The sequence below is a fragment of the Panulirus ornatus genome, chromosome 20, assembly GCF_036320965.1.
Source record: "Panulirus ornatus isolate Po-2019 chromosome 20, ASM3632096v1, whole genome shotgun sequence".
NCBI lineage: Eukaryota > Metazoa > Arthropoda > Malacostraca > Decapoda > Palinuridae > Panulirus > Panulirus ornatus.
In genome coordinates this window covers 71,271,929-71,288,745 of record NC_092243.1, presented here as the reverse complement: position 1 = coordinate 71,288,745, position 16,817 = coordinate 71,271,929, and the positions used below count along the sequence as shown (strand labels likewise).

Sequence of the window (16,817 nt, the reverse complement as noted above, 5' to 3'; positions counted from 1 at the left end):
AAGTGAATTGGAACGATGTGGTATATATATATATATATATATATATATATATATATATATATATATATATATATATATACAATGTATAGGTAGGTAGGTAGGTAGGTAGAAAGATTTGGATGTATAGATGGAACAGATACCTTTGGCCCTGTGGTTTTCCTCCACGCTAAATATGTTTGCCTGATTCACTAATGATTTTACTTTTTTCCCCCAAAAAAAGGTTTATCAAGAAATGAGACAACAAAACAAATTAATATATTTTATTCTTCAAATATTTGGAGTGAGTAAAAACTTTTTTTTTTTTTTTTTTTTTGCATAGTATAGTTACTCATGTGATAGTTCTATAAGGTTAGGTAACGCGCGCACAACCCAAACGGTTCAGTCGCACACACCATCGATACACCAGAGGGTGGAATGTGTGCTCCCGGGGCTGTGTTTGGTGGGCACGCCCCGCGAGCTGAATGTGGTGAGCCAGTACGTCGCATAAATGTGTAAGAATATAGTTATGGATTTGCATTTGTACAAAGTGCAGGAAGGACGTTTAAGTATTGGTGCATAAATGCAAGTAATGCTTTGCAAGCTTGTGTATAAGTCTAGTGCCTTGTATATATATATATATATATATATATATATATATATATATATATATATATATATATATATATATATATATATACACTGAGGCCTAGAAAGCGGGATACTTTTTGATTTTTCACATATCTATATCTGTGTATATATGTATGTGTTTACATAAGAATATAGTCATCGCTTTACATATATATATATATGTGAAATATAGATCATTATGGCGAACTTGAAGCAAGTCGACTGTGGTACTGGAGATAAGTGAAGCGTTTGTATGATACTAGATATAAAGATTATCACTTGTTAGGCAGTTTTTTCAATTCAACCAGTACCCTTGAAAACGGTACGAGCCGGGAGCACCACAACGGTACGAACTTTTGACCATGACGGTACGCCCCTTTAAGGATAAGGTCAAAGACCAGGCTATCATACCTTAAGGTCAAAGACCAGGCTATCATACCTTAAGGGTCATACCGATGTGCTCAAGGGTCGTCGTACCGCCGTGCTTGAGGGTCGTGTACCAGTTACGCTCAAGGGAGGGTCATATATATATATAATGTCAGCCACGCATCACAGTACGTTTTATGCGAACAATAACACCATGTATTTCGTTCCTGCCGCATTCACACCGGTTGCTGTTGGACAGAGCTTTGTCACATGCAGTCAACGTTCTGGAGGAAAAAACTGTTTTTTGTTTTTTTTCCTCTCCATACATCCATTCATAACGAACAAACATCTTTTTTTTTTTGTAACGTTCATCGCTCAGCAGCTGTCATCCTGGGAGTTTGAATTATTATTGATCCCTTCGTAATATTAAATGACGTTAAAGAGAACTAATTCTGTGAAAATAATCTGGGTCTGTCAGGCTTATAGGTATTTAGTACCATCAGTGAATTAGATTTATCTAGTGTTCGAAATAGATTTAGGGGAAAAAAAAGTTAGTCTCCGAATTTGACTAGGATATTCATTGGGTTACTGACACAGTTGATTAGTTTTGTGACGAAGGATTCATCTATTTAGTGTGTCACTGACACAAATGTAGCTCAGGTAATTAGGCTTGTGGCTGAAGATTCACCCATTACGAAAGAATTAGGACCAGGCTGTTGTCCACTGTATTGTGAAAAGCAAGAATTTATAGGTACTTGCTATGGGGGTGCTTTGCCTTTTTTTATATTTTACTTTTTGCTAGATTATCATGGGCTGAGTAATGAAATATACAGTAAACTTATCGTCCAGCAGTAGGAAAGCCACTGAGTTTGCCTAACTTTGGCCTTCAGATGTCGCCAAAACGTGGAAATATATCGGAGTTGTGTCTTGAATTACAGGATCCACCCTTGATTCCCTTTGGAAAGCAATTTCAATAGGTCCCATGTATATTTAGGAGGGTCAAACTCCCCCTTTCTAATTTCAAACACTGGATATATCCTTCTCAGGACCTTTGAAGAAACATGTTTACCGAGTTGTCTAAAATAGCTTCGCATTGCACGTAGCTTTAGTACTGACTTATCGCCAAATTTGATATATTTCAAGACAAAGATAAGTTAGATCGGTCGTCCGCAGGTATTTTTTTTTTGTGATCACAACGAACTATATAAGCTAAACACCTAAAACATAGCCATTTTGCGATGCTTGTTTCAATGCGGAGCTAATGTAGACTCTTACCCGCATGCAGATATATTTGTATGAAACTTACGTTATTTTGTAGTCTTCATGGCGTCATTTAATATGCAATAAAAAATCACTACCCCTACAATAAGCACCCACCTCTGATGAGAATAGAAAAGATATTTTTTTCTTTTTTCAACTCTGCAGCCACCACTCATTCTCAGTGACTTCACGGAAGTCGTCTTAGTAGTCTATAATAGTCACGCATTTACCAGTCCCGTACACCAACCAACCATTCATGCTGATCCATTTGTCTGGCATGGAATGTGTGTGTGCGTGTGGTCTACAAATTGACACCGACACAGATATCTTTTTTTTTTCTTTCTTTCTTTTATAAAATGCTACAGAACGTTTTGTTTCAAGTACCGTAGCGTCCTGTGCGTGCCACATCTGACAGCTTTCATTCAACAATATTTGTTTCCGACGCATCATCACATAATAAACGACATTTTCCGATAATAACTTTCATAAAATTCCTATAGAAATGTATATATAAAAAGGTATGTACAGCTGTGATGCATCTTAAAACAAGCCATTCATTTTCGGTGAATATACATTGGATCACACGATTTTCACCCAAAAACTCTAAGAAAATACCTGGTAACAGCTTTTCATCATTGTCTTCACAGTAATGGACATATGTGAAGCCTAAGGAAGTTCCCAAGCGTTTGACGTGGACACTTTAGTTCAGCCAACTCATGACGCCATTCTGAGATCATTCTACTCTTCAAGCAAGTAGGAAATTTTGTTTCGATAGGATACGATTAGAAAGACGTGAACCTAGCCTAGCCGGGCGTAATCCGGGATATTTCTTTTCTTTATAAATGATTTCACGCCTCGTTCGGGTGTGTACAGAACTGTATCTAGCAATTAGGTTTATTTATTTATTTTTTCTTTATCTTACCTGAGACGGCATAGGCAGCTGAGGGTTAGAACACTCCCTTATTGGCGCCGTTACAGCTGACCAAATTATACAAATGTCTCATTATTTGATAATAAACTCATGGAAACTTTCGAACTCCGTGTTCTGATAAATGATAATGTCCATTACTGGAAGGTAATTGGTGTCGGAAAGTTAAGATTTACTCTTTCCTCGTATGTAATCGTGAACACATATATATGGTTAATGAGCTTTAGTGCTAAGGCATCGAGAAGATGAATCAACTCTTGGTAGCACCTCCCATGTATTTTCTTCCCCGTAGTCTGCATTCTTTTTTTTCCCAGTCACTCACAACACTTGAAAACCACGGAAATTGTTGTCCGTCCAATCACTGGAAGTGTTACACATTCGAACTGTGCCTCTTATATAAAGCCGTCTGGATCTCGTCGAAGGACCTGCCTCTGGTCTCCGGCAGGCAAGTCACCACGAAGATAACGCCCACGAGAGTGCACACGGAGTACACAAGGAACACCCCGCCCACGCCGATCATCTTGGCTGCGAACGGGAAGGTCAGTCCCACCAGGAAGAGGAACAGGCTGAAGGAGGTGTTGATGATTCCAGCGCCTACATTGCGGACCTGTGACGGCAACAGCTCGGCCACTAGCGTCCAGGAGGTAGGCCCGACGCCACACCCGAACGCTAGTGTGTAGACCGATAAACACACCAGAGGAATCCAGCCTAGGTGGGCGGGGAGCTCCTCGTCAGACATAGACCAGAACCAGATGAAAGCTCCGAGCGTTGCGAGGGAGAAGGATGCTATAGTCATGCAGGAGGAGAGCAGGAGACGGCGAGGCATCCTCTCGATGAGCGCCCACGACATGAAGCAAGGCAGGAACCGTACCGCGCCCATCACCACGGCGCACCAGTACGGATCCAAGCTCGAGCCGGCCATCTTGAACAACTGGACGGTGTAAGCCATGGCGGCGTACTGCCCGGTTAGCTCCTTAAAGAGCAGCACTAGTACACACAACGTCAATGGCTTCAGGTAGACTATTTTCCTGAGCAGCAGAAGCTGTTCGGAGGCGCTGGGTTTCTGTATCCTGGCGGTGTACACGTTGGCCTTGATCTGTTCCAGCTCCTCCTCGATGTCGGCCCCGCCTCTCAGGAAGCGCAAAGACGCGGCCGCCTCTTCGTCGCGGTCCTTGCGCGCCAGCCACAGCGGTGACTCCCACAGGAAGAAGAAGGAGATGAGCTGCGGGAGGAGGAGGGCGGCTATGGTATACGCCAGAGTGGAGGGCGAGAGGACGAGCCCTCCCAGGTAGGTGAGGAAGGCGCCCAACATGACCATGGCCTCGGTCACGCCCATCATGATGCCTCGCCACCTGACGATGCTCACCTCCACAGGATACACCGTGATCACCACCATGTACACCGACGCTGTGGAATACATCCATAATGTTACTACTGAGGCTTACAATACATGACATTACTGCTGTGTTGTGTGTACATCATGACATTACTGCTGTGTTGTGTGTGCATCATGACATTACCGCTGTGTTGTGTGTGCATCATGACATTACCGCTGTGTTGTGTCTACATCATGACATTACTGCTGTGTTGTGTCTACATCATGACATTACTGCTGTGTTGTGTCTACATCATGACATTACTGCTGTGTTATGTCTACATCATGACATTACTGCAGTGTTGTGTGTACATCGTGATGGTACCATAACACGAGACTAAATGAAAAATCTGTTTATCTGTTTATTATCTAGAAAATAAATACGTTCACTATGGAAATGGACGCCACCAAACTCATTATCAACACACCCACGGTAAAATGTGGGTTCATTTGACCCTGGACAAACGCATCTTCACTTCACCTTCAGCAGACACATCTTCATGACACTCTCGTCTTCACTACTCCCACGACACCGCTGCCCTTTGACCTGACCCGTCAACGAATCTGGTTTAATCACGATTTACTAGGAGTGTAAGGAAGTGAACTCCTTTTGGGTCAGGTCAAACAGATCCTCGCTAAACCAGGGTAAGGGTGGTGGTTTTTTTGGTGAGAGAGAGAGAGAGAGAGAGAGAGAGAGAGAGAGAGAGAGAGAGAGAGAGAGAGAGAGAGAGACGATGTTTCCTTCGTGGGACACAGCAACTACCTTCTTGGTGCAGCGAAATGCAAGCGCTTTCGAGAGGCTGTCACAGACAGTGTTGCGAAGCAAGATTGATCGTCGTATGTCGGGGTAAACAAGACTGAAGATACACTGACACGGTTTTGATATGTATCGTAAACACGTAACCTATGGAGGATGGTTGGAGGTAGTAGTCATTTCACTATGGTGGTAATCAATTTTTTGTTTCAGATGAAGAACTTGAAGTATGGGCAACAGAAAAGTATTATTGACATTCGCTGCTGCCTTGATCGACGATGTGTCATGAAGTTCTTAGAAAAACAAAAAAAAACGTTTTTAATGAGGGAGAAATCCGGTTGCATCTGACCCATCGGTATACAGATGGTGAAAAAAAAAAAATTGCATCAAACGCGGTCGCTTGTCTTAAAGGCCGAACTTCGATCAATTACGTCCTTCAAATGTCAGCATATAAGGCCAGGAGGCGTTCGCGGCCAAGGTCGGGAACTTGATTTTTGTGGCGTAGACCGGAGCATTGCGCTTGATTTGACACTGGAAAAGTAAGAGTGTTATACACGCGCGGAGATGTTACGTGACCATCATCTTTGTGAGTGTTTGGATGTGTGTGGAAGGTAAAAGTCGGCGAGATGGTTCCCGCCAATATTGTAGTTCTCCTTACTGGCACCAGAGGGTAGGCTAAGAGTCGCAAGGTACTTGAACGGTGTTGAACCCCATCAAGGTCGACTTTATATACCGTCTTTCTTTTTTTTTTATAGGGTAGGAGACCTGGATCCCGCCATTATTGTAGTTCTCCTTACCGGCACCAGAGGGTAGGTTAGAGTCGCAAGGTACTTGAACAGTGTTGAACCCCATCAAGGTCGACTTTATATACCGTCTTTTGTTTTTTCTATATAGGGTAGAAGACCTGGATCCATCGCTGGAATCCAGGCACTGGAAATACCAGAGCTTTTGCTGGTACGGGTTAGGTGGAGACCTGGATCCATCGCTGGAATCCAGGCACTGGAAATACCACAACTTCTCTTCCAGTTCCCCCCAAAAGAAGATCCCGAATGCAGCCACCATCAGTCAGCTGCCAAGACCATACATGGTTCCAGGAATTTATTCTTAGGATACCAAAGGGATTCCCGTTGTGCTCAAGGGTCGTACCGTCGTGCTCGAGGATCGTACCGTCGTGCTCAATGATCGTACCGTCGTGCTCGAGGATCGTACCGTCGTGCTCAATGATCGTAACGTCGTGCTCGAGGATGGTACCGTCGTGCTCAAGGATCGTACCATCGTGCTCAAGGATCGTGCCGTCGTGCTCGAGGATCGTACCGTCGTGCTCAAGGATCGTACCGTCGTGCTCAAGGATCGTACCATCGTGCTCGAGGATCGTACTGTCGTGCTCGAGGATCGTACCATCGTGCTCGAGGATCGTACTGTCGTGCTCGAGGATCGTACCGTCGTGCTCGAGTATCGTACCGTCGTGCTCGAGGGTCGTACCGCCGTGCTGTGGAAGTGAGATTAATTATATAGTGGTTTATCGGTCAGTGTTCCTGACCGTGACGCATTCACGGGCTGCCCAGGGTCGAGCGCGTAGGTTCGAATCCTGGTTACGGCAGTCGGTCCACTGTCAACCCAGCTGTTCATCTACTCTTAGGGATTGGTCAAGAAAAAAAAATGGGTACCTAGCTCAGGATAGAGAGAGAGAGAGAGAGAGAGAGAGAGAGAGAGAGAGAGAGAGAGAGAGAGAGAGAGAGCGTTAATGAGATGGCCTTGATGATTAGGGCCTTTTGCCCGTGCCGTCTCAGCTGACAGGTAAGAAAAAGAAATGAAAGAATTAAAAATAAAATAGCGAGATCTTGAGAGGTTGCCGGAATTGGCAGCGGGGCGACAAATGTCACCGAGTCGGCAACAGAGCCAGCAGCAGCGCAGCGCGCGGTTGTTGCATACTTAAATGATTCACGTATAAAACTGGCTCAAGCGGAGGATCTCTCTCTCTCTCTCTCTCTCTCTCTCTCTCTCTCTCTCTCTCTCTCTCTCTCTCTCTCTCTCTCTCTCTCGTAGTACGTGTGCATGTCGTCTAGTGTATCGTACCGAAGTGGTAAAAAGTGTTGTACTCGAGACTTAACGTTGTATCGTACTCGCGTGGTATAGTATATATTCAATGGCCTACGCACCCTAGCTGTAAATTGTTGTACTCGAGATGGAATTGTCGTACTCGAGCGGTATACTGTCTCGTGTTCATGCGGCAGATTGTTCTCCTCAAGCGGTTAATTGGTTTAATTAAGCGATAAGTTCTGGTCTTTATGCGGTAATTTCTCACGCTCAGGCAGTTAGTTTTGCTCATGCGGCTGGCAGTCATATTCGGGCTGTATGATGGGGTATCTAAGGTGTTAATATTTCGTATAGTTAAGCGGCAAGTTTGCCTCAAGCGGTGTTATATAACTCACCGGTAAGTTAGATTGTTATCCTCAAGCGGTAACCTATTACACTATAGTGATATTTTAGGATATTCAAGTGATAAAATTGAAGATAAGTTCTATATGAGTGATAACTGATAGGCTATCGTACTTACGAAGAAAGTTATCGTATTCAGAGGCGGTAAAGTATCGTTCTTATGATGTAGATTGTTGTACACAAAATATTATGACAACTACAGGGTAAGTATTCAAGGTATGGCATGAAATGGATAGAAATATTGCACTCACGGGTTTATGTGTATATATCAGGTTATATGATATACTTTCGTATGGCCCAAAATATAGAATATTCGTATATTTAAACGAGGGTCATCGAGGCTTTCTACATATCCGCTGCCTTATTCATTCTCATGTATGTGAAACACTCCATTTTCTCCAAGTTCTCTCCATTCACATTCACACTTCAAACCAATCTGTTTGTCTCTTCTGTTTGCTTAGTAACCATACTTTTATTCACTTAAAATTATCTCCTTTCACATACAAATCCTCTTTTTCTCGAAGTATTTCTCAAACACATTCTTCAACACAACCACCTGATCCACGCATTCTTTTACCACTTCTCAGGCCACGCTGTTCTTCGCTCTGGTGCTCTGTACATGCCAGCACCCTCTTAGTCACCACGCTCACTTACTAACCAACCAAGGACACTCAGCAAACTTATACATCTGTACTTGGAGCATGAACTTTTCTCCTCCACTTGCCTCTATACAGTGGCACTATACAGGCCTTTTACCTGACCTCAGACACCTCACCACCAGCCATAGATACATTGACAAATCCTAACTAACCCGTCAACAACACAGTCACCTCCTTTCTTGGATAGTTCAATTGTTAATTCCATCCACTCCAGCTCCCTTCCCACCTTCATTTTTATTCGATGTCTCAGTTCTTAACCACAGCCTGTGACCTCCGTACAGATGAGGATGCGATCCTCGAGAGGCCTCTACTAATGTGAAATTATGCGTCTGAAGTTGTGGAAGAAGCGCTCTGTGGCATTTGAAACCTTACCATTGTTCCACTTCATCTTGGATCCTTTGCCCGCGTTGACTTAAGGAGACCCCGAACTATCTTTTTTCTTACCAGGAGGAAGCAATAGTATCTCTGGCATCTGAAATCCGTGAGGGATCAGACCTGTCGAGCGTGGGGCTTGCTTCCTTCCCTCCACTCTATCCCGCCCTCAGTTTGGAGCCTTACCTACGAACCCCTGGAAGACGCGGCTGATGAGGAGCATCCAGAAGGCCTTGGCGAGGGCGATCGTGATCCAGGAGAGGGCGAGGAGGGGCACGCAAAGGGCCAGGCAGCGTCGCACCCCAAGGCTCTCCACCACCACCCCAGACCCGACACACACCACGACGGACACGACCATGGGCGTCGAGGCTGAGGGGAAAAAAAAATAGAATCGCAAGAATTACATTATGACGTAGATAGTCCTGGAAAGACATACGTAAATGCTTTGGATGAACGTACATAGTTTGGAAGTATGTGGTGGCTTTGGACGCACAAATATCCTTTGGAAATACCCAGCAACTTTATAAGATGTCTTTATCGTCCAATTGCATACATGATGCATAATGAAATTCTTTATGGCTGGAAGTTTCTTTCAAGGTTAAAAAGTATATACGATTCGAATTATAGAATCAAACTGATACTTTGGAAGCACACAGATGCTGTTCAGATGGTGCAAATATATCATCTATGACTGGAAGGTTCAAGGTTAAAAAGTATAAGAATCATATGATTCGAATTATAGAATCAAACTGATGCTTTGGAAACACACAGATACTGTTCAGATGATGCAAATATACCATTAGAGACAGTGTAACATGGGCGTTGAGTATCGCTGTCTCCAAATGATTACCTTAGAATACACAATTTTGGATTTCACATATGTAAAGGTACATATGTACACACACACACACTGTGTAAATATAATGTACACATGTACATACACAACAGACCTTCAGCCCCACAAGCCCAATAGACATCAAACACCCTTGGGTGTTTAAATTCAAAGGCCATACATACGAGACACAATGGAGTACTTACTCAAAGAAGGGGGGAAAAAGGGTGTTTTATGATTATCGATAATACCCTGCAGGTTTATTGAACTGCATCTACACTGAAAACGAAGAAAAGGAAAAGAAGATTGAGTATGGAGAAATAATACATAGATCTATGTATTCTCCTGAGGCTGCAGTAGAGTTCAAAGTCGTTTGCCGTAATTTGCTTCAAGGACTGGGGTCTTTCTGTTTATCATCGTCAATTAAGAACAAGCATTTAAGGAACTCTTAGTATCTGTCAGACGTCTATTCTTGGAAGGGCGAAAACAAAAGCAGGACTTGCCAGCCTGCAGAAGGGGCAGAAGCAGTTGCCTATGTTAAGCCAGACTCTTTCCAAAGGTACGAGACGAATTGGCCAAACACGATGCTGGGTGAAGGAACACAGGCGACGAGTCAAGGACACGTAGTCAGGATAAATATATCCTGGTTAATCAAGTGACTGGTTAAGGAAAACTGCAGGTAAACCTCTAGTCCTTCCTCAAGCCAGAGGCCGGCCCAGTTAAGCAGCCTCCTTGTCAAACAATAAGCATAATTCTCACGTCAAGCATAGGCCAGGTAAGACCTATGGTCAAGCAAGTTCTTCTGGACATAGTAAAAACTTGTAGGGTCAAATGCAACTCCTGGTCGTAAGTTAAGTTGTGCTCGAGGGCCGTACCGTCGTGCTCATGGGACCACACCGTCGTGCTCGAGAGTCGTACCGTCGTGCTCAAGGGGGTTCCACACCGTCGTGCTCAAAGAGTCGTACCGTCGTGCTTAAATGTCGTAACGTTTTGCTCGAGAGGGGGTGTCCACCGTCGCGCTTAAGGGTCGTACCGTCGTGCTTAAGCGTCGTACCGTCGTGCTTAAGGGTCGTAACGTTGTGCTCAAGGGGTTCCACACCGTCGCGCTCAAAGAGGAAGGGAGGAAGGGAGGAAGGGTCTTGCGAGTAATCACCCGAAGGACTAGGACTACGACATCGCACTCACCGAACCAGGTGGTCTGCGTGGTGGTGATGTTCATACCAGCCTCCTCCCAGCGAGCCAGGGCCACGGCAGGGTACGCGTGGATCATGCCGACGGAGAGCGCTGCCAGGCAAGCCACCACGGACATGCTCACCTGCAAAACCAACACACCAACACCGTCACTCTCTGTACTGGGAAAAGGGGGAGAATCTTCAAGGATTGTGGTACATGTGAGAGAGAGAGAGAAAAAAAAAAAAAAAAAAAATATATATATATATATATATATATATATATATATATATTTATATATATATATATATATATATATATATATATATATATATATATATATATATATATATATATACATTTTGCTTTCATGCTTGTCTGCTATTTCTCACGTTAGTTAGGTAGCGCCAGGAACAGACTAGCTGGAGTGTCCATTGGACAGGTTGAATAAGAACAGAAAATCTCAAACTCATCCTCATGTCAATTACTCCTCCTCTCCCTCATGATCTTCCTCACATCATCACTGTGTCAAGTTTGGTGTTGATTGATCATGAGATGTAGAAACTTATGAGGAACAGATAGAAGGCATACCTATTCGCTCTTGTGTATATAGATTTACCATACCTGACCTGATCCAGGTGTCCCTTCTATGGGTCTTCCGCAGCTCTTAGGAGGCCGACCTCGTCCACCGGGAAGGACCACAGTTCATAGAGTGTCTTTGTTGACGTGTGTGAGTTTCTCTTTGAGGAGAACACAGATCGCGTGAGGAGTAAATGTTCAGTTTCTTAACTGTGTGCGTTGCATTGTAGGTTTGAAGGTCTTGTGTTGAAACGGTGTTGTGTAATGTTGGAGTGGTAGGAGGTGTCCAGAGTGCAGACGGGAAAGAATAACTCGTACATGTTTAAGGAGTGTAGTTTCAGGGGGGGTGTATGTCTGATGGTGTTTAAAACTGGGTTGGAGAAGCAGTTTTTTGTGCTTGGGTCATTTCGGTGTGTGTGTGTGTGTGTGTGTGTGTGTGTGTGTGTGTGTGTGTGTGTGTGTGTGTGTGTGTGTGTGTGTATTTTGTCATAATTGTCTTTGTCAGGGGAGGATGGAGTCTGTAGGAAGAGATCTCTGAAGTGTATGGCAGGAATATTTCTATTAGTGGGTGGTGGTTCGTTATGGATGAAGAGAGTTTAGTGTTGTTGCAAAAACGTGAGAACTGAGCATGTTGAGGTGAGACTGTGTTGGAAATATATTTGTTCCGTTGTGAAGGTGTTGAAAGTTTGTGGTTGCTGGTCAGCCGGTGATTATTCTAAGTGCTTTGTTCTCTGTTTAGTTTATAGCTTTGTTGGATTTGCTTTTGGCAGGGCGGGTAGGTGACCAGGCAAGTGATGCGTAGTGTAAGGGAGGAGGATCAGATGCATTGTTTGTGGAGGGTACTAATGAATTCTCCTTGTCCCAAAACTGCTGGCGGTGTGTGTGTGTCCTGACTGCATTTAGTTTTTCTTCTATGGCTCTCTATGTTGTTTGTGTTGTGGGGAATGAGTATCATGTGAGCGTCGTATATGATGCCCAGTATGGCTGGGGTTTTTTATCGAGTGGAGAAGTGGCTGGCCATTCAGTGCGAATGAACCAAAGCAAGTTGGATCTGTGTCTTCGATAGTCGTCGGTGATGATGCAAACGTGTTCTTTTAAGTGAGGTCGGTGTGATGTAAGGTTGCATAATCGTGTTTTGCCTAAGTAATGCCAAGGCGTTGTGATGAGATTTTCAGGGTTATTCCCCATATCAGAGGACTTTCACACTGTGTTCTGCGGGAGGTGATGGAAGGTCGTGTCGTAAGAGATTAAAAGAGAACTGGAGAAATGACTGCTCCTTGGGGGGGGGGGGGGGGGGGGGGGGTACGTCCACTGTAGAGCTTAAGGATTTTGGAGAAGAATCGTTTCTGAGTGACTTGAAGGTTAGTGATATTGTTTGAGTCTGGCTTTGTTTTGTGGCCTCTGTTGATAGGAAATGGTATTGTAGGTCCACAGTCAACCCAGCTGTTCATCCACCCTTAGAGGTTGGTCGTTGAAATGGGTACCTGGCTCAGGCTAGAGGATATATATATATATATATATATATATATATATATATATATATATATATATATATATATATATATATTGGAAAGGATCAAGAAACACGACAAGTTCCCAAGTGCACTTTCGTGTAATAATCACATCATCAGGGGAGAACAAAAGAGAGAAATATAACAGTCAGTTGACACACACACGCACACACACACACACACACACAAAATAGCAGATACTCCGCCAGACATGGCAACAAGGAGTGGTGTCGACGTGATACGTATTGATAATCGCATCAGACGTGGGTGAGGTGTCTGCTCTTATCACCACTTGACCCACAAGTGCCGGTCACCAGTTTCACACACCGTGGTCGCCCTGTGATAACATATCGCCGCGCTAAAGATAAAAGAAAAGGCCCCGTTCTCAAAGAGCTGGCCAACGACAAGGCTCTGTCGTCGACATGAAACGGATGGAACGAGTCTCGCCGAACGGTTGTTAAAGAGTCGTAATGCTGGATCGTCCAATCAGCAGCGTTCGGAGCAGTGACGTCATGCCGACGACGGTTAGCGGCAGCGTTGCCACAGACTCCCAGAAAGACAGTGAAGCGTTGCCATCGCCGACATGCCTCATCTACCTGACAGTGGTTAAGATCACATCTACCTGACTGTGGTTAAGACCCCATCTACCTGACCGTGGTTAAGACCACATCTACCTGACTGTGGTCAGCCCCCGCCCCGCACCGTGTAGCTGACCCTGTAGCCTTCGGGATAGCAGCAATGCTCTCTCTCTCTCTCTCTCTCTCTCTCTCTCTCTCTCTCTCTCTCTCCACCCCCGGACGTCGCAGCCCCTAGTGCCGCAGCGGTAGCCTGCGGCGGCGTCCCTCCCCTATGATAGATGGCCTCCTGACCCAAATGGCACAACGGAGTTAATAGAGTGTGTTAGATAAGGAACTCATCCCATGGGTGTCTGGCCCTGCCTCCCTCATACGCCAGCCTGGACGGACGGGAATGCGTGTCGGAAATGCGTAATTGATGACGTGGCTTGTGACGCGTCGGCAGGTTGTCCGACAGCTGGTTGGGGGGGGGGGGGGGAGTGCGTGCGTGCGTGCGTCCGTTCGAGTGTGGCACGGATCTACCGCGTGCGGCGCGCGCGGCTCAACACGTCCGTAGCGTGTCGTGTACATGCGGCGTAATCATTCGTTGACGTAAATACGCGGCGCAGGGAAACGCAAGAGGCCTTATGCGTCATTACGTAGCGAGGATCGCTAATAATTCACTAACTAGCAGCGGAAAAAAGGTCGCTAGTCTCTCCTCCTTCTGGGACGCTGAGGACGAACGAATATGACTGGAAAAAAATTGTTCATTGCCTTTAGATTTGCAGTTTTTTGTGGACCGTCGCGTATGGCTTCGAGGCGAGATCTGGCAACCCTGACTGTAGTAGATGTAGTAGTAGTGGTAGATGATGCAATCATCACACAAGTGGTGTTGCATCATGCAATCTGCTGGCTAGTGGTGTTGCATCATGCAACATGCTGGCTAGTGGTGTTGCATCATGCAACATGCTGGCTAGTGGTGTTGCATCATGCAACATGCTGGCTAGTGGTGTTGCATCATGCAACATGCTGGCTAGTGGTGTTGCATCATGCAATCTGCTGGCTAGTGGTGTTGCATCATGCAACATGCTGGCTAGTGGTGTTGCATCATGCAATCTGCTGGCTAGTGGTGTTGCATCATGCAATCTGCTGGCTAGTGGTGTTGCATCATGCAACATGCTGGCTAGTGGTGTTGCATCATGCAACATGCTGGCTAGTGGTGTTGCATCATGCAATCTGCTGGCTAGTGGTGTTGCATCATGCAATCTGCTGGCTAGTGGTGTTGCATCATGCCACCTGCTGGTTATCATATCGTGAACGGGACTCGCACGCACACGTGTCGTACTCGTTTCTTGAAGTTTTCATTTTCTTTTTCGCTCACTCGTTCCCTGACGTTGCTCTTCGTCTGGCGTTCTCGTCACGCAGTTGCAGGGTTCGTATCCCTAAGTCTGTGTCATTTTGTGTTGGAGCTGGATGTTGAATATTGTGATTAGAGTGAAGAGCCAATATACTCTCTCTCTCTCTCTCTCTCTCTCTCTCTCTCTCTCTCTCTCTCTCTCTCTCTCTCTCTCCCTCAACACGGCCGGACCTGACCGAGTCTGGCTCAACTTGGTCCAGCAGTTGTAAGAACACGAAACATAAATATGGAAAGAATTTCTTGATTGAGGGACACAACAGATGCCTAGTGCTGGCGCGAGCTCCCCACGGCCTGGGCTTCGGTGGTGGATTAACAAGATGGGAGGATGGTTGGAGTGTCACTGTGTGGCTGGAAAGACGATTTTGTTGGAGGACAATGGGTTATGTTGTTGGAGGAAAGTTTTTTTTTTTTTTTTTGTTGGAAAAAAAAGTTGTTGGTTGGAGGAAGGTTGTTGGATATGGTGTTGGAGGAAAGTTTTTTTGTTGGAGGAAAGTTGTTGGTTTTGTTGGAGGAAGGTTGTTGGTTATGTTGTTGGAGGAGAGTTTTTTTGTTGGAGGAGAGTTTTTTTTGTTGGAGGAAAGTTGTTGGTTTTGTTGGAGGAAAGTTGATGCTGTTGTAGGAAAGTTGTTGGTTTTGTTGAAGGTAGGTTGGTTTTGTTGGAGGAAAGTTGATTTTGTTGGAGGAAAGTTGGTATTGGTGGAAGAATACATCGAGGACAAAGTGCAAGTATATGACGAGGTGTTTGGTCTGACGAAAGAGCAATCCTCACCTGCCTGACGAAGGAAGAGTCCTCACTTGCCTGACGAAGGAAGAGTCCTCACTTGCCTGACGAAGGAACAGTCCTCACCTGCCTGACGAAGGAACAGTCCTCACCTGCCTGACGAAGGAACAGTCCTCACCTGCCTGACGAAGGAACAATCCTCACCTGCCTGACGAAGGAACAATCCTCACCTGCCTGACGAAGGAAGAGTCCTTACCTGCCTGACGAAGGAAGAGTCCTCACCTGCCTGACGAAGGAACAGTCCTCACCTGCCTGACGAAGGAACAATCCTCACCTGCCTGACGAAGGAAGAGTCCTCACCTGCCTGACGAAGGAACAATCCTCACCTGCCCGACGAAGGAACAATCCTCACCTGCCCGACGAAGGAACAATCCTCACCTGCCCGACGAAGGAACAATCCTCACCTGCCTGACGAAGGAACAATCCTCACCTGCCCGACGAAGGAACAGTCCTCACCTGCCTGACGAAGGAACAATCCTCACATGCCTGACGAAGGAACAGTCCTCACCTGCCTGACGAAGGAACAGTCCTCACCTGCCTGACGAAGGAACAATCCTCACCTGCCTGACGAAGGAACAATCCTCACCTGCCTGACGAAGGAACAGTCCTTACCTGCCCGACGAAGGAACAGTCCTTACCTGCCTGACGAAGGAACAATCCTCACCTGCCTGACGAAGGAAGAGTCCTCACCTGCCTGACGAAGGAACAATCCTCACCTGCCTGACGAAGGAAGAGTCCTTACCTGCCTGACGAAGGAAGAGTCCTCACCTGTCTGACGAAGGGACCGACACTGGCGCCACAGGAACATCGTTCACGGACATGCTGACTTGACCGGGGACTCTTGGACCCGCTGTTGTCGTCGTCGCCACTAGCGCCGTCTCCCGCGGTAGCGTCCCTCCCACTCTCACTCTGGAATAGAGAGACAGAGAGAGAGAGAGATAGAGAGATAGAAGCTCTTTTCATTACCACATACGAGAGAGATATTCGGTATAGCTTTATTGTTGTGATGCCTGGCGTAGCTCACGTGGAGGGCAAGGGGTTAGTATGTATGGGGGCGCTGGGCCCGGCCCATGGGCGTGTGGCGGAGCCAAGGGGTTGAGTGGTCCAGTGGGGACACAGTGGGGACACAGGGAATACAGTGGGAATGCAGTGGGGACACAGTGGGGACACTGGGAATACAGTGTGAACGCAGTGGAGACACAATGAGGACAGTG

At 45.7% G+C, this 16,817-nt stretch overlaps 1 protein-coding gene across 2 annotated transcripts in view; it reads right to left on the bottom strand.

Annotated features, from left to right (window-relative positions):
* Positions 1-245: 245 nt before the first annotated feature.
* The window catches only part of LOC139756112 (facilitated trehalose transporter Tret1-2 homolog), a 54,499-nt gene continuing 37,927 nt past the window's right edge, over positions 246-16,817 (bottom strand). For both annotated transcript variants that reach the window (XM_071675190.1, XM_071675189.1), the window contains exons 3-6: positions 16,372-16,512; positions 10,777-10,906; positions 8,946-9,128; positions 246-4,567 (exon numbers count right to left, since the gene is read on the bottom strand). In XM_071675190.1, the coding sequence (XP_071531291.1) occupies positions 3,531-4,567; positions 8,946-9,128; positions 10,777-10,906; positions 16,372-16,512 (1,491 nt within the window). In that variant the 3' untranslated portion in view covers positions 246-3,530. The remainder of the gene's footprint in view (positions 4,568-8,945; positions 9,129-10,776; positions 10,907-16,371; positions 16,513-16,817) is intronic.